The sequence below is a fragment of the Hydra vulgaris genome, chromosome 13 (assembly GCF_038396675.1).
Source record: "Hydra vulgaris chromosome 13, alternate assembly HydraT2T_AEP".
NCBI classification, from domain to species: domain Eukaryota; kingdom Metazoa; phylum Cnidaria; class Hydrozoa; order Anthoathecata; family Hydridae; genus Hydra; species Hydra vulgaris.
The window spans coordinates 37548774-37573266 of NC_088932.1; the positions used below are offsets into that span (position 1 = coordinate 37548774).

The 24493-nt window shown below is 25.6% G+C and overlaps 1 protein-coding gene across 2 annotated transcripts in view; it reads right to left on the reverse strand.

Annotated features, from left to right (window-relative positions):
* LOC100202304 (ubiquitin-like modifier-activating enzyme 6) overlaps positions 1-24493 on the reverse strand; it is a 67190-nt gene that overhangs the window by 3597 nt on the left and 39100 nt on the right. The window contains exons 8-25 of one of the 2 annotated variants that reach the window (XM_065816288.1): positions 23295-24149; positions 23174-23222; positions 22965-22994; positions 17329-17431; positions 16711-16777; positions 16536-16574; positions 13044-13133; positions 12837-12917; positions 12573-12704; positions 12349-12400; positions 10751-10814; positions 10579-10642; positions 10371-10442; positions 10062-10164; positions 9878-9954; positions 9673-9786; positions 333-460; positions 72-159 (exon numbers count right to left, since the gene is read on the reverse strand). In XM_065816288.1, coding sequence (XP_065672360.1) covers positions 72-159; positions 333-460; positions 9673-9786; positions 9878-9954; positions 10062-10164; positions 10371-10442; positions 10579-10642; positions 10751-10814; positions 12349-12400; positions 12573-12704; positions 12837-12917; positions 13044-13133; positions 16536-16574; positions 16711-16777; positions 17329-17431; positions 22965-22994; positions 23174-23222; positions 23295-24149 — 2208 coding nt within the window. Of the gene's footprint in view, positions 1-71; positions 160-332; positions 461-9672; positions 9787-9877; positions 9955-10061; positions 10165-10370; positions 10443-10578; positions 10643-10750; positions 10815-12348; positions 12401-12572; positions 12717-12836; positions 12918-13043; positions 13134-16535; positions 16575-16710; positions 16778-17328; positions 17432-22964; positions 22995-23173; positions 23223-23294; positions 24150-24493 lie in introns of both variants that reach the window. The other variant, XM_065816287.1, reaches the window with a different exon arrangement.

The following is a 24493-nucleotide window of genomic DNA, read 5'->3' on the forward strand; positions in this document are numbered from 1 at the left end:
AAGCAAACAATCAAAAATAAATTTTTAATTTTTTAAAAACTTATTTAAACTAAGTTAAACAAAATTGTTACTTTTAAATAATCAACAAAATCTTTTAGCCGATAATCTTTATGTCCATGAATGTCCCATCTGTCCCAACATGTAAACTGAACATCATTTCTGTTAATAATAAAAAAATAAAATAAAAATTTTTTTTATTCAAATATTAAAAACATTAAAGAATATGATTTCTTATGCTTTACTGAATTATCTATAAGTTTTAATAATTTATTACTATAATGCAAGAATATTTGTAATCTAAACATTGATTAAACAAACAACATATAACTTACACTATTTTTATTTTAGAAGCTGGTGCAGGTTCAGATAAAACCATTAAAGGTATAGCCAGATTCAGAAAGCAATTCTTTAAACTTTCTCTAGAACAACCAGCAACAACTTTTAATAGTTCAAGAGTTGCCTAACAACAATAATTCAGCATATATAATCATATATGCTATTATATATATAATCATATATGCTATACAGCATATATAATCATATATGCAATCACTATTGCAACATTTTTCACATTAGTGACACTAATTAGTGTCACTAATGTGAAAAATGTCGCAATAGTGAAACATAACAACATAATAAAAAGAATTCTTTAGAGGTGTTTATTTTTATTTTTTTCAAAAATGGAGATTATTATTATTATGATTTCATTTATTTTTGTAGTTTTTTAAGAGAAACCTATTTTCATGTCTACATTTGGATATCAATTCTGATTTTTTATTTAATAAACATTCTTGCTTTGCATGTTTAATTATTTCAAATTTTTTCTGGCAGTCATAATATACATCTTTTAGAAATATTATTATAAGCGGGTGCTGTTTTAAGCATTTGTAACACTAAAAGATCATAAACCAAATTTTCAAAATAAACTTCCTTGTAGATTGAGTTCACTCAAAAAGTGAGATTGGGTATGTAAGCAAATTAAAATTAGAAAAAAAAAATAATAATCTTAGAAAAAAATTAAATTTACACCAGTGGAAAAATACTACTGATGTTATAAATTGGTTCTCAATAATTAATGATAAAAAAGATTGCTCATTTATTCAATTTGATAATAATGATTTTTATCCCTCAATTACGGCAGATATTTTAGATAAAACAATTTTCTTTGCAAAAATTCACACAGATATTCCAGAAGAAACAATTTGTATAATAAAACATTGCAGAAAAACTTTACTTTATTTTAATAAGGAAGCATGGAAAAAGAAAAACATAAATGACTGCTTTGACGTAACTATGGGTAGTTATGATGTAGCAGAATTTTGTGAATTTGTTGGATTATATATTTTAGATTTATTAAGTAAAATAATCAAAAATAATGATTTAGGTCTTTATCGTGACGATGGTTTAATATTATATATTATTGCGCAAAAAATCTGGTCCACAGCTTGATAAAATTAGAAAAGATATAAAAATATTTAAAAAAATTGGCTTTCAAATTGAAATAAGCATAAATTTAAAAGTTGTGAACTTTCTTGATGTCACATTTAACCTCTCAGAAAATTCATATAAGCCTTTCAAAAAACTTAACGATGAGTTATCGTATATTAATATTAACTCAAACCATCCACCACAAATTCTAAAACAAATCCCAATTTCAATTAATAATAGGCTAAACCAAAACTATGAAGATGCTCTTAAAAAAAGTGGTTTTGAAAACTTTGAACTAAAATTTGACCCCAAAAAAAGAAAGCAAAAAAAGGAAATAGAACTAGAAATATTATTTGGTTCAACCGCGCGTATAGCAAAAATGTTACCACTAACATAGAAAAAATGTTTTTGAAATTAGTAGATTAACACTTTCCATCCTCTAATAAATTGCATAAAATATTTAACCGAAATTCTATTAAAGTAAGCTACAGTTGCACAAAAAATATGGAAATAATTATAAAAGGCCACAATAATGCATTGTTATAAAAAATGACATTGCAAATGATAAAATAACAGAAAATTGTAATTGTAAACAAAAAAACAATTGCCCCCTATCAAAAAATGTGATATATGAATACGTTGTTTCTTCTAAAAATGTATCTGATAAACAATATATTAACTGAAGGTGTATGGAAAAAACGTTTTGCTAATCATAAGCAATCCTTTAAAAATAAAAAGTATTCAAAAGAAACTATGTTGTCAAAATACATATGGGAATTAAAAGATAAAAGTATTGATGGTTATATATTAAATTGGTCTTTTCTTAAAACAGCTTATAATAATATTTCTAAAAGATGCTGATCAATGATTATGCCTGCAAGAAAAATTGGAAATAATTAAACATGCAATTAAAATTCAATAAATACGGCTGCATCTAAACTTTTTTGAAAAAAAAAAAAATATTTGTTTTTATTTCAATATATATTATTTGATATTTTGCTGATCTATTGTGATCAGCATCATCAGGTATAATAGAAATTGTTAAAAAAAAAATCGTTATAAGAAAAAAAAAAAAATGTTAAAAAGATAACTTTAAAAGAGCATAATAAAATACAAAATAGGATTAAATGTTGACGTCAGATAATCTAATAAAAAATGGCTCCCAAGCTTTTGTTGTGATGTTATCATTTTAATAACAATGTATCGTATAACAAGAAAATGACTTTCAAAGATTATATATATATATATATATATATATATATATATATATATATATATATATATATATATATATATATATATATATATATATATATACACATATACATATATATATACATATATATATACATATATATATGCATATATATGCATATATATATATGCATATATATGCATATATATATATGCATATATATATGCATATATATATATATATATATATATATATATATATATATATATATATATATATATATATATATATATATATATATATATATATATATATATATATATATATATATATAGAACCCTTAGATGTTGTCCGAAAGTTTTTTCCATATTTTGTTGACAAAAAGTAAAAATTAAAATTCAAGACCGGAATTTTTTTTTTTTAATAATGATAGACTGCCTGCCCCAACCAAACCCTCAGTCGATGTAGCAGCACTCCCTTGCGGGTCAGGCTATTTGTCAGTCGATGTAGCAGCACTTCCTTGCGAGTCAGGCTATTTGTCAGTCGATGTAGCAGCACTCCCTTGCGAGTCAGGCTACTTGTCAGTCGATGTAGCAGCACTCCCTTGCGAGTCAGGCTATAAGATAGTCAATGTAGCAACACTCCGCGCATGATTTACAGTAAAAAATATAAAAATAAAAACATTTTAATAAAAAAAATTAAAATAAAAACATTTTATTAAAAAAAATAAAAATAAAAACATTGTTTATATTGTTAAAAACATTCAGAATGTTTTAAAAAAACATTCAGAATGTTTTAAAAACATTCAGAATGTTTTTAAAAACATTCCGGTCAATTAAATTTGCGTTTTTGTGGTTTTTTTATATAACAATTAATTTGTAATTAAATTAATGGTTTTGACTTTCGTCCAACACGAAAATGTTGGACGAAAGTCAAAAGTAATTAAAAGTGACGTATGTGTTGGCGTAAGAATCACTTTTTTCCTTCTGCTCTTCCTAAAGCCAACAAACTATAGATCTATATATATATAGATATATATATATATATATATATATATATATATATATATATATGATAGGGGTGTACCAAAATGAAAATTTTTAAAATCCGACTGGATATGTCAATCTTGTCAATAAAAATTTCTGGCCAGAACAATAAATTATAATTATGTTATTTTTTACCTTAAGATTTAAATGAAAGCCTGTATTTTAATCTTTAGGTAAAAAAGGTACAGGCTTTCACTTTAATCTTATGGTAAAGACTTAAGATATAAGTGAAAGCCTACACCTCAGCATTGTGGCTATATAATAGATTTACAAGCTATAATATATATAACAAATATCATCAAGTTTAGTTAAATATAATGTTGTTTGTATTTGTTTGCATAATTTTATGTATTGAAAGTTTTACCTGCATAATATTTATATTTAAAATTATTTCTTTATTTTCTATTTTTCCATTTAAGTTAAAATTTAAATAATAACTGTAATAAGCATCCTATATTTTTTAATTATTTAAAAGTTAAATAACATTTAAAATGAGACTCAGAGGCAGGTAACAATTTTTATGAAAAAAGGACTAGTTAATCAAATCTGGACAGCAACTCTTGTTTTTGCACCAAAATATTCCTAAACTTTTTGAAATCCTTACATGATCGATTATTGCAAATAAAATTACATTGTGTTCGTTAAAAAATTTGTATTTTTTACTATATAGTTCTTCATTGTCCTGTAGGACAAAGATTAGTGCACATCAAAAAACAACATTTTTAAAAAATTGCCTTGTCTGAGCTCTAAATGTGTTCTATGCAATAAAATAATACTGAATTTGAAACAAAAAATATTTATTTCAGAGGTGCCTCAAGAGTATTAAATATTTAAAGGGTTCTTAATATATATTTAAAAAAGTTCTTCAAATGTAGTTCAAACCTAGTACTCAAAAAAAGCAAAATTGTATAAAAACTACAAAAATAATAATTAAAAATTATTCTCCCAAAAAATAGGTGACCTGGCATCAAACAATGATTGCATATTAAACAACAGAAAAATAGTTTATATGCTCTATATACATTAAAATTATGTGTAATTTAATCATTAGTATCTTTAAGTATGGCTTCAACACCACTTGCTAAAGCACAACTTTTAATAGAAGACAGAAAGTCTGAACAAATTATTGCTGCACCTTTAAAAACAATATGCATGATATGACAACATAAATCTAAGAAATTGTGATTACTGTTTTCACTGATACCGGGCCATTCGTCCAATTTAAACCCCATCAAAAACTGTTGGGTAAGCATATTAAGCAGTATCATTCTTTTAACCCTGATTAAAAAGCATATTACTTTCATTAAAGTGTGATTGACAACATCACAAATTTGACTGAAGTTCAAAGAGTTTTGTATGTACTCTCTCTTGATCAATAAAAAAAAAAACATAAAAGAAATTAAGGAGATTTTTAAAGCATGCCAACGATACTGAATTGAATGTTTCAAATACAGAAAAAAATCTTCAAGCTTTTCACCCACTTTAGATGCTAGGTTTGTTTGACAAGTCACTATCTTTCAAGGAAAAACTGTTGATTTGGCTAAAGGCGGTTATCAAATAATCAAATAGCCTATTGGTAATAGGTTTTTATTTTGAATTGATCTTAGGAATTTCCATTACGCAATTCCTAGAACAATATGCAACTATATTAAATATTCTACCGTTATATTAAATATCTTATTATAAGTCTTGTTATATGCTCATGAATTTCACAAATTGGTCATCAATTACTACTTCATGTTGAGCTTATGAATGTATGGAGCAGGCACAAATTGCGGAGTAAAGCATAAATGGCAATGATGTTTATCTGACGGGATAAACTAGATATTGGTGTTGAGCATCGTTTGATGTTTATCTGATGGGATAAACTAGATAAACTAGATGGTGTTGAGCATTTTTTTTTTTTTTTAATTAATTATCCTCCTATATATAAAAGTTTTTTAAATAGAAATGTTTCATATTTCCCTGTAGGCTTTTATTGTTCAGTCTAGTTCAAGCACCGCAGATTACCTGCATCAAATATAACAAAAATATTATTTTATCTCTGTTGAATAGAATTTTTGGCTAGTGAGCAACAACTATCTTATTATACGCCAACGTAGACATTTTTTCACGGTACATACATATATACAGCATCAAAACACCCTTATACATAAATAGTCTCAAACATCTTGTGGCAAACCTTTTTTTGAAAATCTTAAATAAATGTCTTTATTTGATCTCATCCTTTATATTTTCTATATAAGATACTACTTTTATGGGTGTTTCCCTAATTACTTATTATTTATGTGTACCTAAGCAACAGAACTACAGTTACACACATAGTTGCTATCTCCACGGAAAAATATGTTTATTTCTGGAACATGTCTGAGCTAGCTTTAAGAACCAGAAAATAATATAAACCCTATGTATTGATGTTTAATCCATCATAGGTAATTTAAAGTATGGCTGGGTTGACTAGTTATGGTTCGGGGATAAAGTTTTTTAAGCTGGTTTCTAGTAATATGACTAAAATAGAATATAGATTTTTATAAAGGATAGAATATATAGATTTTTGCCTGGAACATGTCTGAGCTAGCTTTAAGAGCCAGAAGATAATATAAATCCTATGTATGGATGTTAAATCTATTATAGTTAGTTTGAAGTATGGCTGGGTTAGCTGGATATGGTTCAGGGATAAAGTAACTTAAACATTTGTGTTTAATAAAGATTTTTGTTTACTTATATGTCATGTTTTATTTTAAGTATGCTTTAACAATAAAATTACTGTTGACTATGATCGTGTATAAACTTTTCTTCTTTAAATCTGTGTTTATTCTGAACATCTGCTCCTTTTTCTTTGTTTTTATTAGTTATCCTCCTATATATAAAAAGGTTTTTCAGTAGAAACGTTTTATATTTCTCTGTGAGCTTTCATTGCTCAGTCTAGTTCAAGCACCAAAGATTATCTGCATCAAATATAACAAAAATATTAAATATTATCTTTTAATATCTTTTTATATGTTCATGAATTTCACAAATTGGACATCAATTACTACTTCATGTTGAGCTTAAAAATTAAGAAAAAAGTACCTTATCTGAAGAAACATGTTTTATATAAGACACAGTGTTTTACATTAGACACAAAAAGTTGTTAGATTCTTCTTTATACTTTTTTTGTTTTTGCTAAAGTTTGTACAAAACACACTTTATTTGAAATGTTTTTTTAAAAACATTTTTAATGTTAAAATCTGTAAAAAACAATGATTTAATACACCTTTTTTTGTCAGTAGACCTAGGTATTAAATTTCTTATAAATATTGAGAAAAAAAAATTTGCTATTATACCATTGGAATTAGTAGAAAGATTAATTAGTAGAAAAAGAAAATATTTAGAAAAAAATTATCTAGTCTACCTCTAAACTTCTAATCTGCAGCATTAAAATGTCAAATCTACTTTTTGTATTAAAATAGTTAAACTGTCTATAACATTATTCACAACAAACTGCAGTACCGGAAAACCTGTGCAAGATGGGTGCCCAAACAACTCACTGAAGAAGAATGTTTTTTTAAAAGAATTTTAAGTAGAAATAGAAGAAACATGTGATGAAACATGGATCCATCACTATGATCTAGAGTCAAGACGACAGAGCCTTGAGTGGATGGATAGGACTTTTATCACTCTGAAAAAATTCAGGAACCAGCCATTGGTCAGTAAAGTCATACTGTTCTGGGATTTTAAGGAACCAATTTGATGTGATTTTCTCGAAAGCCAAAGAATAACCAACAGGCAGTATTACAGTGACAAGCTGGAAAATAAGGTAAGACCTGCAATTCAAACAAAACCTAGTGGACTCTTGACTGAAGGCAAGACTTTCCTTCATGAAAACGCCCGGCACAGCTGACGAAAGAAAAAATTTAAAAATTGGGGTTAGAGATTATACCCCCGCCCTATTAGCCCCAACAGATTTCCATCTGTTTGGACCCCTCAAAAAGGGCTTTTAAGGAAAACATTTTCAGGTGCAAAAGTGGCTTTGAGATCAACCCAAAGAATTTTATACTAGGGCATTTACAAATTAGCAGGAAGATGGGGAAAATGTATAAGTATAGCTGGGGACTATGTTGAAAAGTAATGAAATTTTTATAATGATTGTAATGAATAAACTATTCTTGAATAATAGTAATTTGTCTTGTTAATTTTTGAATGACCCTCGTACATTGAAAAAACCATAAAAAAATATACATTGAGAAAACCATAAAACAACATACATTGAGAAAACCATAAAACAACATACATTGAGAAAACCATAAAACAACATACATTGAGAAAACCATGAAACAACATACACTGAGAAAACCATAAAACAACATACACTGAGAAAACCATAAAATTTTTGAATCAAACTTTTTTTCTTCAACTATAAAATTCAAGAAATTTTCCAAAATTAAAAATTAATAAGTATATTAAGTAGTAGGGGAAAGGCGCCTATGATGGCATACTTAAATTTGAAGCTTCATTATTCAGTATCCTGAAGACCAATAATAAAAGTTTTGATATGGATACATTCCTTGTTACATCTAGAACAATAATTACCCTGGGAGTTTTCATCAGTTTTATTTTTTTTATAAGTTATTCTTATTGTTAAAAAAGCACAAGTATGCCATCATAGGCAACCACTGCTCCTATGATGGCATAGGAGGGAGGATGGGGCTAGTTAGGATCGAGGGTAACTTAATGATTTCATTTAACCTTAGAGTCTTCCCTCAGAAAAGCCAGAAATTACTCGAAACTATCCTAATTTACCATTTCATGCTACACACCAGCATTGTAAAATTTTGCGCATGCGCATAGGATATATTACGTTTTACGTATTTTTTGGACCAAAAAAAAATTTTGGAGCATCGCTTTCTTTTAACTTTTCTTAAAAATAAGTTTTTCTTATAAAAAAAAAGGTTTTCCCAACTCGTCAATATTTCAACACTCCCAACTCGTCAGTATGCCATCATGGGTAAAAGCCATCATTTTCATTAAAACAAGCTATGTCTGCTTTGTTCAAAAGATAAAATTAAAGTAACTATTCCACTAAATGCACAAAACTTGAATATAAAATGCATGAAATTTTCATTTCTGCACAGTTAATAGTAAAATCACAATCTTAAATATATGAAGGAAATAAAACTACAACAGCACATCCCAAAATCGATTTTTGTTGATTATAAAAACAATACTTGTGCACAAGGGACGTTTTTTCACTAAAACTAATGTAAAGTCAGTATAGTCATGTAGGTCTAATCATTTTTTTACCAAAACCAATTTTAATGGAAATATGACCGGTATGCCATCATAGGCGCTATGCCATCATAGGCGCCTTTCCCCTACCAGATTTTTCAGGTTATGAAATCCAGAATATTTCAAAATGGCTGGAAACCATGATTTTATGTTTTTAACAACTGATATTTTTTAACAACTGATATTTTTTAGACCTTAATCTGATTTGAATTATTATTGAAATTTTTATTAAGGAGTTAAAAAATTAGAAATTTTAATTTAAAGGGTTTTTTATGTTTTAACAATTTTGAAGCTTAATTGAAAAACAAAGTAAACAAACATTTTTTTTTTAAATTTGATTGAAAATACTTTATCTAAACGTATTCACTGGCTGAAATAACAGTGTTTAAGTAATACTCAAAAAAATTAGGCACTTGACAACCAATGCCAAACCTAGCAACCCTACTCTAATTATAATATTATCCAAATGCAATAAAAAAAAAATTTAAATCAAAATTTAAATAGTTTGTAGAAAAGGAAAAAGGTATCAGTCAAATTTGTTCCACATTCAATTCAGACATTTTAGGCCATAAACAAATGAACTATATTTAATTGATTCCTTAAAACGTGAATAATTTCTTATTTTCAAAATGTTTTCTTAAGTATCACCCAAACTGAATTCCAATTTAATTTAATTCATTTCAAATTCTGCAACAAAAAATACTGTAATTTATATTTATACAGCAACTAACTCACAAGGCCTGCTACAACAGATGTTGTTGTTGCAATTGCAGGAATAATTCTTCCAGCAATTCTTTTGATTTTATAACGATCAGCATTTTCAATACCATACATGGTAGCTCGTAAATTCTAAAACAAAAATAAACAAATTTAAAAAAAACGAGTTTAAAAAAAAAAAATTTAAAGAATAAAATAAAACAATTACAATTAAAAAACTTACAGCTGTGGCATTTATAAAATCTACATGTCCATTACTATCGTTATCTTTCTCAAAATGTTCAACAGACAAAGAAATAGCTGAGAATAAAATAAAAAAATTAAAAAACTTTTTAATTTATGTTTCTTCAAGGTATGTTTTGCAAAAAATAAACACACACAGGCGCACAAACAAAACAATATTTAACCATCTAACTCTTTCAAAGAACTTAAATACTGAATGAGACCACCAACTTTGTCCAAATTTACATTTTTATTTTCTTTGTCTTGGTTCTCTTCAATTATAACTTTCTGTAATTAAAAAAAAAGTACAAAATTCTTGTATTGTATTGTATACCTAACAAAAATCAGCATAAGAATTTTTGTATTCAAAAAAAAGTTTATTCATGAATCTTACTTTTGTAGATAATGTTTTGAAAGTTTTAAGTGTATATTTTTCAAAAAAAAAAAAAATTATTTTAAAATAATTGTTATAAAAGAAATTTAAAACTTCAAACCTTTTGTGATGGATTAAACTCTGGCAACTGAAATAATTTGATGACATTTGGGATCTTAACATTTTTACAATCCTAGAAACATGCTTTAATTTTAAGATAAAAAATAAAAATTATAACATTAAAAGATTTTTCAAAATAGAAAATGTCAAATAAGGTAACTACGCACCTCATTTCAGGTTCCAAACTTTTTTAAAGTAACAAGACATACCTCATTCCAGATTCCATACATTTTTGCAAGTAACATGGCATAGCTAGTGACAAACTGAATATGCCTAGTAGGTGAATTCATAAAACACTACATAGTTGAAAAATTTAATTACATTAAGTTATAATAAAACATTCCAATAAAATGAAAATTAATATAACAATATATAACATACAATGGGTTCTGTGAATCAAAATGAATAGGAGATGGTGGCTTTTTTGGAGACTGCCAAAACCAAGCTATGAATCAAAACAACTTATACTTTATAAGGAATTTCCATAACTGTTGTACTTTTTATTAGAATATACTTAACACAGATACAAGAATAAACAAAAGAATCTGCTTAATTTACACCAAAAGAATAAAAAAAAAAAGTTTCTGGAACATAATTTTAATCTAATATAAGTTTTGATATTTTATATGACTATGAAAAAAGAAAAAAACTTCTAAAAAGTTGTGACTAAAATAATACAGCATAAAGTAATCTGTGAGAATGTTCAACAAAAATTACAGTTAACTAAACGTAAGTAAGTTAATATTAGTTAACTGTAACTAAGTTACTATTACTTTACTGAGTTACAATTATTTTACTGTAATTAAGTTAACTGTTGCCGTTATAGAAAATATAGATCATTTTATTGCAATAAATAATAAATAGATCATTCAGGTCATATTTTGAAAATCCGAAAAATTGTTCGGGTAAAACATCTGAAAAAAATCCAAAATATATTTTTCTTTATTTTCCTCTTAATTTTGCTTTTAGATGAGTTGTTTCAATTTTTTTTCCAAATTTTTGTATGAGTGATGAGTGAAATATCGGAAATATCTGAAAAAAGATAACCCATGTAATAAATAAGATTTTATTTGAGTTGAAACATAACAGCTATTGCTTCAAGCAATCAGCTACTTTTTAAGGTAATTAACCATATAATGACTTTTTGTCAAGATGGTTCAACCATCATCGAATCATCTATGATCTATCATCATCGAACAGATTACTTTTAATGAAAGATATCATTAATAATAACAATAAATACAGTTATCTATAATGTAACCCTGGGGCATTCAAAAAGGTGCTCAAAAGATTACTGAAAAGAGTTCATAATGCTAATTAAAGTTTATTAAAAATAGATTATTTAAAGGTCACAATGACATATTAGAAGTTTATTGATTCTTATACAATAAGTTATTCAAAAATTTTAATGAGATATCAAGAGTTGATTGATTGTCATAAAGTGAATTATTCAAAAATGTAAATTATTAAAAGTTCATTGAAGTAAAAAGCATCTATTTAGCTTTGTAATCTTAAAAGTTTGAATTAAAATAAAAATAAACATTTAAAATTAAAATATAGCTTTTTAAATCTAATAAATACATTACAAAATTATAAACTATGAAATATAAATACAAAACTATAAATTAATTTTAAAAACAATTAAAAAAAAAACAATACTTATAGGAATCAACCCCTAAATTAAATATAATTAAATTAAACAGGTATTTATGTTAATTTTTGGAATATAGGGTATTATACACTGTTAAAGCTAGAGGTGTAGAAATAGATTTATAAACAAGAAGTATTTAATTCTTACCATGTCCCTAAAAGTTTGGTACTCCATTTAAATGCAATACATATTATAATTATACAATTATAAACTTAGGTATGTTTAAAAATTTAAAGCTAAAAGTAATTTGTCAATACAATGCTGTGGTATTTTTATTTTTTAACATGTTCATTAAAAATATTTTGAAATTAAAATATAAAAACATTACTTCCATCTGCCATCTTTGTATCAAGTGGAAAAGAATTTAGCAGCTGAAGTGCCTTAAATAATTAGAAAAAAGTATGAAAATAAAATTTGATGAAATACAAACATAACTTTTAAGTAATAATTTGATAGAGTTTAAAAAAAAAGTGTTCAAATAATGTAGTAATAATAAACTTAAATAAATGTAATCTTAATATGGAAATAATTATAAACTCAAATAAATGTAACCTTATTATGGAAGTAGCTATAAAACTTGAGGTAGGCTTCTTTAACACAGCATTCAAAGTTTGCAGGTTTTTTTTTTAACAATGATGCAGAAACAACAAAACCATCAGGTATCTGATGATTCTCTTCAAAATTCTTTTTAATAAACTTTTTATAATTATATTTCTTGTTTAATATATTGATGCAAAAATGAATTAACGCAAAAATTGAATAATAATGATTAAAACATAATTATAAAACACCTTGATTATTTCATTCATGTCTTACCTTGATTATTTCATTCATGTCTTTGTTTTTATCCCAAAACTTATTGTAAACTTCTGGTTCATAAGTAAACAAGCTATCAAACTAAAAAAAAAAAAAAAGTATTTCCCATATTTATAGAATGAAACAGTATTAAAAAAAAAAACTGTCATTTTATGAAAAAAATTAAAATATTAATATAGAATATCAAAAACCAAAACATTTATTTACTTTGTCTCTTGCCCATTGAATTGTGTGTTCTATCTGTTGAGGAAAAGACTTTAGGGTGCAATATGGTATATCTTCATCAACTGGATCACGCTAAAATAACAGTATCAAAAAGCTTTAATTAACAACCAACAACAACCAATTAAATTACCAATTTAATTAAATAATTTAACAATTTTACCAATTTTATTTTTATAATAATTTAAATGATAATAAGTTAAACAACATTAATTTAATTAATAATAAAAATCTAATAAAATATTTTAAAATTAATTTGATTAATAATTTAAAAATTTAACTAATAATAAATGATAACAAAGATTATTAACAAAATGATTTTTGAATAAATTTTCTAACTGAAACTTTTTACATATTTATAAAAAAATATAGAAATGCATATAAAAAAGAAATTTAAAATATACATTTGAAATATATTTAAATATGTTCATATTGTTATAACTTAGTCTAAAACCATATATCAAATCAGTTGCAAAATTAGCATCTGCTAAGGTTGTATCTCTTTATCGAGCTCATCACTTTCTAACTTTGAATTCTATTCTCTATCTCTATAAATCTCAAAACCTCCAACCATTATCACATCGTCATAATGTTGCTTCTCTTTCTCTTTTCTACAAATACTATAATGGGCACTGCTCTAAAGAGCTTGCGTCTCTTGTGGCATCAACTAAAATTCATTCTTGTGTTACTCGTCATTCAATTAAGTCTCATCCTTTTTCTGTGACTGTTCCTAAGTGCTCCAAAAACCCTTATTCATCTAGTTTTTTTCCTCAAACATCAGCTCTTTGAAATTTGCTTCTTTCATCATGCTTTCTTGATTCATATAATTTGCAATCCTTTAAGTCGTCCGTCAATTGCTATCTTGCTCTACAATCATCTTTTTTCTTTCAGTAACTTCCTACTTTAATTAGTGGCTGCTAGCGGTCTTGTTGGGAGCGAAGATGTTTAAAAGAAAAAAGAAAAAAAAAAAAAGAAAATACTTTTTATTGTTTGCTAACTTTTTTTTAATTCTCTTTTACACATTTCAGTGGTTTAACAATAAAAAAGTTAAAATAAAAAATCATTACAAAATAAGAAATAAGTTTTACAACTATTTTATTACAAAGAAAAGCTTCACAAAATGAAATGCTTGACATTTTAAAATTAATTTTAAAAAACCATTGCCAATTTAAATTGTTATTTCTTAAATTGTATTTATTTTTATCTTTTGATGTGTATAAATTTTCTAAATGAAAGTTACTGGTTACTGTTTTTATTTAAATTTTTTCCGCCAAAAAGTAAAGGTATATCACAAGTTAGTAGCTTTGTTTGCTGGATGAAAGAGTGTTCATTTTTTTTTAGAAGCTGGATGAAAGTGTATCCATTTTGTTCTAGAAGCTGGATGAAAAAGTGTCCATTTTGTTTTTTCAACATTTAGTGAAAGCTAAACAATTTATTTTCAACCAATCAAAAATTTTCACTATTACTTTCAAATAATGTTGTTATACTACTATCAAATAAAAAAAGGTTAGATTTGTTAGCAAACATGACTGCCATCAAACTTGAGGCTATGCTTTATCTATATCATTAATGTAAATATGAACAAGAAGGGTCCAATAAAGAGCCCTGGGGAAATTCACAGGTTATATAATTTGTAAATTACAATAAAACATTACCTTTAACTTCCATAATATTCAATTATAATATTCAATTTAATTTTGTGTTATTGTCTCATTAAGAAAAATTTTCTTTCTATTGTTTCTTATCTTATTTTAAAATTTATTAAAAAAATTTTTTTTTTTTTGCTGCATAACATTAATATAGCACAATACTAACAGAAATATGATGGGGAGTGAACATAGTTTAATCCCCACCATATATTCAATGTCTTGCTTATATTATCTTCATACTCTATTATATATTGGCTTACTATCTAAATTAAAAAAGTTGTAGAAATAACTTACAACTCCCTAATAACATTTAAAAAAATTAGTTTAGTGATAAAAACATTTAAATACTATCATTGTAATATTCACAATATTGAAATAGAAATAAACAATATATTTTATAACATAACACAGATATTACTATAACAAAAATAAATATTATTATAATAGAAAGATTATATTGAGCATTAGATATAAACAGTCATGCAACAGCTATTGGTCTTGACTTACCAAAGTCTTTCAACAAAGCCTGGCGCACTGGTGTTTTACATAAGTTCGCATGGTATATCTGTGAAAGTTTTTAAAATTTATTGAATCATTCCTTTTTAATTGAAGAACTAAAAATGTACTTTATGGACAACACTCTATTTCATTTTCATTAACTTCAGAGGTACCACAAAGTTCCGTACTTTCATTAACTTCAGAGGTACCACAAGGTTCCAGACTTAGTCTTGTTCCGCAACAATGGGACATCATTTTGAAGTTGTATCTTTTTCTCTTTTCTACTAATACTATCTTGGTTGTTGCTCAACTCGTCGAAAAACAAGTATTTTTGAAGACATTAATTTTTTTGAAATAATTATGCAATTCAAATATTTTATCGCGATTGTTGCTCTATCTTCTCAAGTGAACTATCATCGCTTGTTCCATCAACTAAAACTCATTCTTCCATGATTTGTCATCTAGCAAAGTTTCATCTATTTACTGTAACTGTTACTTCATGTTCAAAAAATTTTTTTTTACTTAGTTTTTTTCCTTTGAAATTCACTTTCCTGTTCATGTTTTTCTGACTCAGAGAATCTTAAGCCTTCTGTTAATTGCTTTTTTGTTTTTTAATTCAACCTATACTTTCTGTTAATTACCAACTATTGGTTACTTGTAGCCTTGTTGAGAGTAAACTCATGCAAAAAAATGAACATTGATATTACAGGCTTTGTTTAAACATTTTTATTTAGTTAATTTATGTACATATATATATATATATATATATATATATATATATATATATATATATATATATATATATATATAAATATATAAATATATATAAATAAATATATATACATATATAAATATATATATATATATATATAAATATATATATATATAAATATATATATATATATATATAAATATATATATACAACACTATATTATATATATATATATATATATATATATATATATATATATATATATATATATATATATATATATATATATATATATATATATATATATATATATAGACACACACACGCACACATGCACACACACACACATATATATATATATATCTTAAAGGATATTTATACGCTTAAGAGTCAAGAATTCTTTTAATTAAAACTTTGTTCTAGAGCTCAAAACTGCTGAATTTCATAGAAACAAAAACAGAACTTTAAAAGTTCTTTCATTTTCAAACCCAGTCTCAAAGACTTCAGAGTTTAAACAAAAATAACATTTAACTGTAAACTGCAGTTCTTTTTTGAGACTTCTCATCCCTGCAATAAACATAAATGTTTACAGACTTATGGAAATAAAAAAATGTTACCTGACTAGAATAAGTCTCAGTTAAGTGAGGCACAATAACCTAAACCCAATAAAAATGATAATCATTTAAATACAAAAATAATTATAAAGTTGAAAAATAATTATTTTTAGCTTTTAGTAACAAAAACTTTTATTGAAAAAAACTGAAATTTTTTAGTTAAAATATTTAAGTTTACCTGAACATGACCTTTAGTTCCCATGGTACCTGTCTCAATTAATGGTCTTGTGTTAGAAACACATCTCCTAGCGTAAAAAAAAATTCCAGATTGAAAAATAATGTATTAAAAACAAAAAATGTTGCATGAAAAGCAAAAAATGCACAAAAAACAAAAAAATAACACATAAAAAACAGAATTGATGCATGAAAAACGAAAATGATGCACAAAGAACAAAAAATGATGCATGAACAACAAAGAATTATGCACAAAGAACAAAAAATTTTGTTTGCACAACAAAAAATGATGCATGAAAAACAAAAACTTTACTGCATTAATAAATTGTAAGTAATTCTATAAAAGTATAAAAACACATTCTTTATTTTAAAAAACTGGTTTTTAATGATTGAAAAATTGTTAAAAGTTGTCCATAAATTACATCATGCATTAGGGGGTAGGTGGGGGGGGGGTAGGGTTAATGTTTTTGTGATGACTCATATAAAACTTGCTACTAAAGACTTATGTTGTTGTGATGAGGAAAAGGAAAGGGGAGGGGAAAAGGAGGTGGTCTAAAATGGTCAAAAATTGCGTGACATAATTTGTGGACAACCCTGAAGTACAAATTTAAAATTATTTTACCCATCTATATATCGTCTTGTTTCAATGTTATCCAAAGCATTTATGATAATACCCATTTTTTGAAAAAAATGATCATTGTAGATATTTTCAGTGTCTACAGAAACTAAAATATATTTATGGATTTATTATTTTTTATCATCCAATAAAACTAGAATAAATAATTCTATATTACACATTTATTGTCCAATGAAAAATTATTTATTTCAGAGAATATGATAAAAACAAATATTCATTCCAGAAAATAATTTCATAGTCTACAGACGCTAGAACAAAATACTCAAAATATTAGCTTTAGTATCCACTGAATTTAATTCGTATGAAAAACTGTCCAATTTAAAATAAAAAATCTATTTAAGTAATTAAATAAGTTTTAATTAAATCATAATTATAATTATGCAAGAAGAAAAAATACTTGTTAAAATTCACCTGTTTTTTTAACTATTTTAATATTTGATGTATTGCTATGGAAATCACAAATGACATAAAAGTCAACAAAAAAAATGGTCTTAAAAAGGCTGGAGTATATAAAAAAAGGGTAAATAAACGATAGAGTATAGGGTAACTCCAGGTCAATTGAGCCAGGCCGTGTCACCATACATCTCAGATTTTGCTAATTTTTATACAGTTGAGAGTACTTAGTAAAACAAGAAATTCTTGAAAATTTTAGCTTCTAGCTCCAAGAGGATTCTGAAATATGATCATTTTACTTTCAACTGATCTTGGCCAGGTCCCTCTTGTCCTCTCAGAATTGAGAACTTTGTTTAAAGGTTCCAAGTCAAATAGCTTTAAAAATATTTGATATTTTGACTTGAAAATTTGTACCTGACTATTTTCAGGGTTGAAGAATCCAATAAAATAATCAAAAATATAAAAAAATATTTTTAAGTACCTGTAATTATCAATTTAAATAAATTTAGGCAATTTTTTATACACCTTTTTTCTTAAAAACTTATTTAAGATAACTTTAAAACTATGGTCTTCAAACTTTTTTTTTAGACTTTCATTTTTAACAGCGTTAAACATTTCATATGTTTAACAATGTTATCAATGTTTCCTAAATTTTTGGGAAGCATTGATAACATTGCTTCCCAAATTTTTGTGGTTTATATTTGTTCCATTTGGTTTTGATCATTCTATGTTCAATAATCTTTTAAAAATGTTTTAAGAAACTTAATGTTTATAAGAATTTTGATTTGCATGTATAAGATTAAAAACAGTCTAAAGTAATGATTTTAACAGAATTTTATTTTGTATAATTTAAAATTTGAATTAAAAAAGAAAAATTTACTTTGCTAATTCTAAAATGGTAACAGCAAGTTGTTAACAGAAACAAAAAACATCTTGTCATTACACTAGTATAGAAGAAATTTGTTACCTATTAAAGTCATCATTAACATTTTTAACATTAACAAATTGAGTATAATTAAACTGTGAAAAGGAAACTTTTTTTTTGTCAAAGTAAGATAAAAAGAAATCAATCACTGTTTAGTTTTGTATTACCAAGGTGATTGCTTAAGTTGTTTTCATTAAATTAATTACTATTGGTTTCTTATTTTTAAATTAATCTCAAATTGTTTTTAGTGTTACAGTAAGAATGGATTCATGTGATTTTGGAAAAAAGTTAAATGATACTTGTCATAAACTAAGTTATTGTAGAAAGATTGATTTAAAGAAACTTGATTGCTATAGAGAAGATGCCAGAGAAGAATTTATTTGGAGATCTGGAATAACAGATGATAAAATTTTAACAATCTGCCTTCATCATGCAAAGATTTTTGGTACACACTTTAAAAAGAAGCACACAAAATGTTGTAATTTATTGGACAAGCATAAATCAAAAAGAAAAGCAATCAAAGGTAAATATTGTTAATAAAAAATTATTGTAAAATCTTTTTTGAATAATGAAATTAAAATCTACTAGTTTATAAAAGTTTGAAAAAAAGTTTGAACAAGTATAAAGCAATAAAAATTTTTGAATACAATATTTTCAAAGTTATCTTAAATTTAAGACACATTAATGTGTTTAAAAAAAAAAAAAAAATTTTTATAAGAAAAAAAGTGGGGCATGGTCCCAGGTGCCCCAGCCCCATGGACCATCTGGTCATCTGACCTGAAACAACTTTAACGCATGTTCATCAGGACTACACAAATGCTTAAAGTTTCAGAGCTGCAGCTTGTCTGGAAGATAGTGAAAAATCCATCTCAAGATTCTGCTCAAAAAAGTGGGGCACATGCCCCCAGCCCCCTCCCCTAGTTTCTTGGGCTCTTTTTTAATTTTAAAATGCTCGTTTATCGACACTATATAAATACAGAAATTTTCATAGCTCTAGCTAATCTGAAAGGTAGTGGAAAATGTATTGCAAGATTCCGCTACAAAAAAGTGGGGCCTGTGCCCCGTTATTCATATTTGGAAATCCATATACTTGCAGATCAAAATTCTTATGTTTTGTGAAAAATCATAAAATTTAGAATAATGTGTAAAAATTTTTTTTTTGATATCATCAAGGCCACGTGGGTTTCTTGAGCATCAAAATCAGGTGTATAAAAAATTGCCTAAATTTATTTAAATTGATAATAACAGGAACTTAAAAATATTTTTTTATATTTTTGATTATTTCATTGGATTCTTCAACCCTGAAAATAGTCAGGTACAAATCTTTAAGTCAAAATATCAAATATTTTTAAAGCTATGTGACTTGGAACCTTTAAACAAAGTTCTAAATTCTGAGAGGACAAGAGGGGCCTGGCCAAGATCAGTTGAAAGTAAAATGATCATATTTCAGAATCCTCTTGGAGCTAGAAGCTAAAATTTTCAAGAATTTCTTGTTTTACTAAGTACTCTCAACTGTATAAAAATCAGCAAAATCTGAGATGTATGGTGACATTTTTGAAATTTTCTGGCTCAATTGACATGGAATTACCCTATATATAAAAAGTAAAACACTGTAAAACATGCACCTAAATATAAAGCTCGCAAATACAAAAAAATTTTTATCAACCTTTAAGATTCTAAAAATTTAGTTGGTTTTAACCCACACCTAACACAACTATTTGAAGTAGGTTTGGTCTGATATATAAAATTATTACACTAAGGCAAAATAATAACAATAACATAAAATTAAAACTAAAGCTGCGACATCCTGAAAGATAAACGAAAAGAATAGTCAGGAAACAAATTATATAATATATTCCTTTTGTATCAAACTGTATAATAAATTTAGTTAACAGTTTAATAAGAATTGCTAATGAAGAAGAATAAGAATGATTTATAGTCTATAAAAATTTTGAAAAACTTAAAACTCATGGGTTTCAAACAGCTTCAATTAGGAAATAAGAAAAATTAATTTCTACTTATAATGGTACCAAGTAGGGTTGTTTGCCGTAAACAAAAACGTATGAAAATTTCGCATTTTTATCTTCCGTATTTCAAGTTGCTATTGCGGAAGTTGTACAAGCGCAAATTCACCTTCCATAATGCATTATAAAAAAAACAAAATAATAACAACTCCGTAATAACCTTCTACAAAAAGAAACTTGCAAAACAAATCATTTCGAAAGAATACTTGCAAAATAGTTCCTTACGGAAGGAGCGTTTTGGAATGTGCACTTACGGAATAGAACCGAAAGCATTCATTAAACTGTTATACAAAAAAATATTATTATTCATTATTTAAATAAAATAATGTTGTTAAATGATTCTTTAATAGTTTATGCATATATATCTGGTATACATATATATATATATATATATATATATATATATATATATATATATATATATATATATATATATATATATATATATATATATATATATATATATATATATATATATATATATATATGTATATATATATATATATATATATATATATATATATATATATATATATATATATATATATATATATATATATATAGTGACCTAGAAAGGTTAAGAAAGTTAGGATGGGGAGAAGGCTGAAACAGAAATTAAAGGGGCCTAACACAGCTAAAATTAAAATAGAAAAAAATGAAACTTTGAGTTAGTTTTGAGGGAAAGGGCAACGCTCCCTCCGCAACATGTCTCCATGCCAGCGTTTATATATATTTATATTTATCAAGTACCGACTTTGGTTTACTTCCGACCTTAGGTTGTTTATTGCTTTTGGCTCAGCAGAAATAGAGGTTTACTAATTATATTCTCATATATAAAAACTTAGTAAAATATTTGGCTCCATTAAAAAGTTTAATTGAACTGTTAGTCTTGTTTGGGTGTTGTCATTTCTTACTGAATTTTGCAAATAACTTATCACAGCCTTTCAGACTAGCTACAGCTCTGAAACTTTTGGCGCTTGTATAGTCCTGGTGAGCTTCTATTTTAAAATTATTTCCAGGGGCCAAGGCCCCTGGAAATAATTTTAAAATAGAAGGGTCATTTTTTTGCTACTAAATCTTGCAACCAATTTTTTACTGCTCTTCAAAATAGCTAGCTAGACTAAGGCATTTAAGGCATTTCATTATAATTAAGTTTTAGCATTAATCACTTAAGTTAGGTCTTTTTTTGATTTCAACAAAGGTATTGTTTCCTGATTATGCAATTGCATTTGTATGTTAACATTGTTCAAGTTATCTTCATTATTTCTTTTTAATTCATTAAACGATGTTCTAAAAGTATATTTTATGAAAGTCTTGGTTTATTTAAAAAAGTTTACAACTGAAACATATCAATATCATATAATAATTAGTATTTTAGTTACTTAGTTAATTATACATATTTCATTCATAAAACGTAATTAAATATATTTTTATAATGTCGCGTTTTGTAAGTTTTTTTCTGTTAAGAACTGTTTTGCGAATTGCAGTGTGAAAGAGTTTCGTTTCAAAAGAAATTTGGTTTTTTATCATTATTTTAAAAAATAAAACCTTAAAATGTTCATATGTTGCAATACTGAAAAAAATTTTTTATTATAAACATTTTGGTATATAAAAATTTTATTTTTTACAATTATATCCGTTTGGCCAACAAAATTTTTTTATAGACTTCAAAACGTTGTTTAGTGAAAGAGCTCGTTTCGCAAGTGCGACTTCCATAAGCGCTACTTTCGTATATAGCAAAATAGTTTTATTTCATAACTCAACTTGCAAAACATTTTGTAAGTAGCATTTGCAAAATAAACATCGACAGGTTTTTTTGTTTCATAAAATTCAGTACAAAAAAAAAATTTCTTATTCTCAATATCTTTCCAAAAGAACTTTATTTTTCCGGAATTGTACAAAATCTTCCGGTTAACAACTCTAGTACCAAGTCAGTTATTAGTCACAATGTTATTAATAGAAAAACTTTACTTAACCATTGATACTAATTTTAAGTCATAATATTGTTATCATTTGGAAGTTGCAAATGTTAATATTATGTAGCTTTTTAAACAACATTTAAACTTAAAACTTAAACAACAAACTACTAAAAACTACTTAAAAACAACTAAAAAATAATCAATATATGAGATAACTAACAAAAATAAGTGATAAAGGATAACTATAAAAAATAAGTGATAAAGGATAACTAACAAAAATAAATGATAAAGGACAATTTTTTAAAGGTTTTTAAAAGAAAATACTAAAAATAAATAGTTTAAATAAAATAAAAAAGTCACTTTTATTTTGATGTGCTTCAATCTTTATATCTAAACAAAAACATACAACAGAAACAATTACAAAGAATAATAAAAACAAACATTAAACAATAATAACAATTACAAAAAATTTTTAATAATTTTAGCAAAATTCAGTTCAATTTAAACATTACTAATATATTAATTATATTAAGATTGTTAATATATTAACATTTATTTACTAAAACTACCTGGATTAATCGCACAAACTTCTTTTGAAGCAACTAATGATTTTGATTGCTTAATAAACAAAAACTATATATCTACAATTGCTATAAAAAATTTAAAGAGATATAAAGATATAATTCTTACTTGAATATGCCAAGGACGAAAGAGAAACTGCCTATTAAGATTAGACTTTTCAATTAAGTCATTATCAGTGATAGTCAAAATACTGTCACCTTTTGTGGCAAAACCAATTAATGCAAAGTTCTTTAACAACTCACAACCAATGGCTCCACATCCCACCATAAACAAAGATAACTCTGAAATATTTTTAACTAGATCTGAGCTTAAACATACATTCACTGAAAAATATCTATCATTTGCAACTTCACTTCTATTATTTGAACTAGAAAGCTCTATAGCATCCAAAATATAAAACTGATAAAGTGGTGTAAATTTACTAGTAAGACACTTTAGAACTTCTTGAGAAATAATTCCTCCGATGACTGCACATAATGGTGCAAATACACCACTTCCAGTTCTCGATAAAATTGTTAAAATTTCAGAATTAGTTACCTTGCTATCTATGCTCATTGAAATGTCATACAACTCATTAAAAGCTATATGCAAGTTGTTTAATGTTTGCCTTTGAGAAATGTATTTATACAGACTTTGAAATGCAAGCAGAGTTTGTAATGGATATTCTAACTTTGATAAATCACATAATAATATACTAGGGTTTGTAAGCTGCATTTCCAAGCTTTGAAAATTCATAATGGTAGGAGTTTTTATTTTGCAAAACTCACCACCATGTTCATAAATCTGATAGTCATCAGTTGAAGTATCACAATCAATGCTGAAAGTATATGGTGTTAAATATTGAACAAGAAATGTTTTGAAATTTAGTTGTAACATGCCATTTATGCCTTTAAGTAACACTTTATCGCCAGTTTGTAACCCATGTAATCTACTTTCTAATGTACCAACTACTGCAGGGTTAGACTAAAGAAAAATTATACAATATACAAAAATATGTAACATGCATACAATAAATATAAAAAGATAATAAGACATTATATTGAATAATTTTTACAATAATAAAAATTTATTATAAAAACAAAAAAATTTGTAAATATTATTTGTAATTATTATTGGACAATCTGTCAAGATTTTTAAACTAACAATTAAAAATATTGTTAAGATATTGAACCTATTTATTTTTTAATTAAATTTCATTTAGTTGTTTTTCTTAATTTTATGCCTGGTGTCCGGAACTTAACAAAATCATTTATTTTATGCCTGGTGTCCAGACCTTAACAAAATCATTTATTTTTTAATTAAACAAA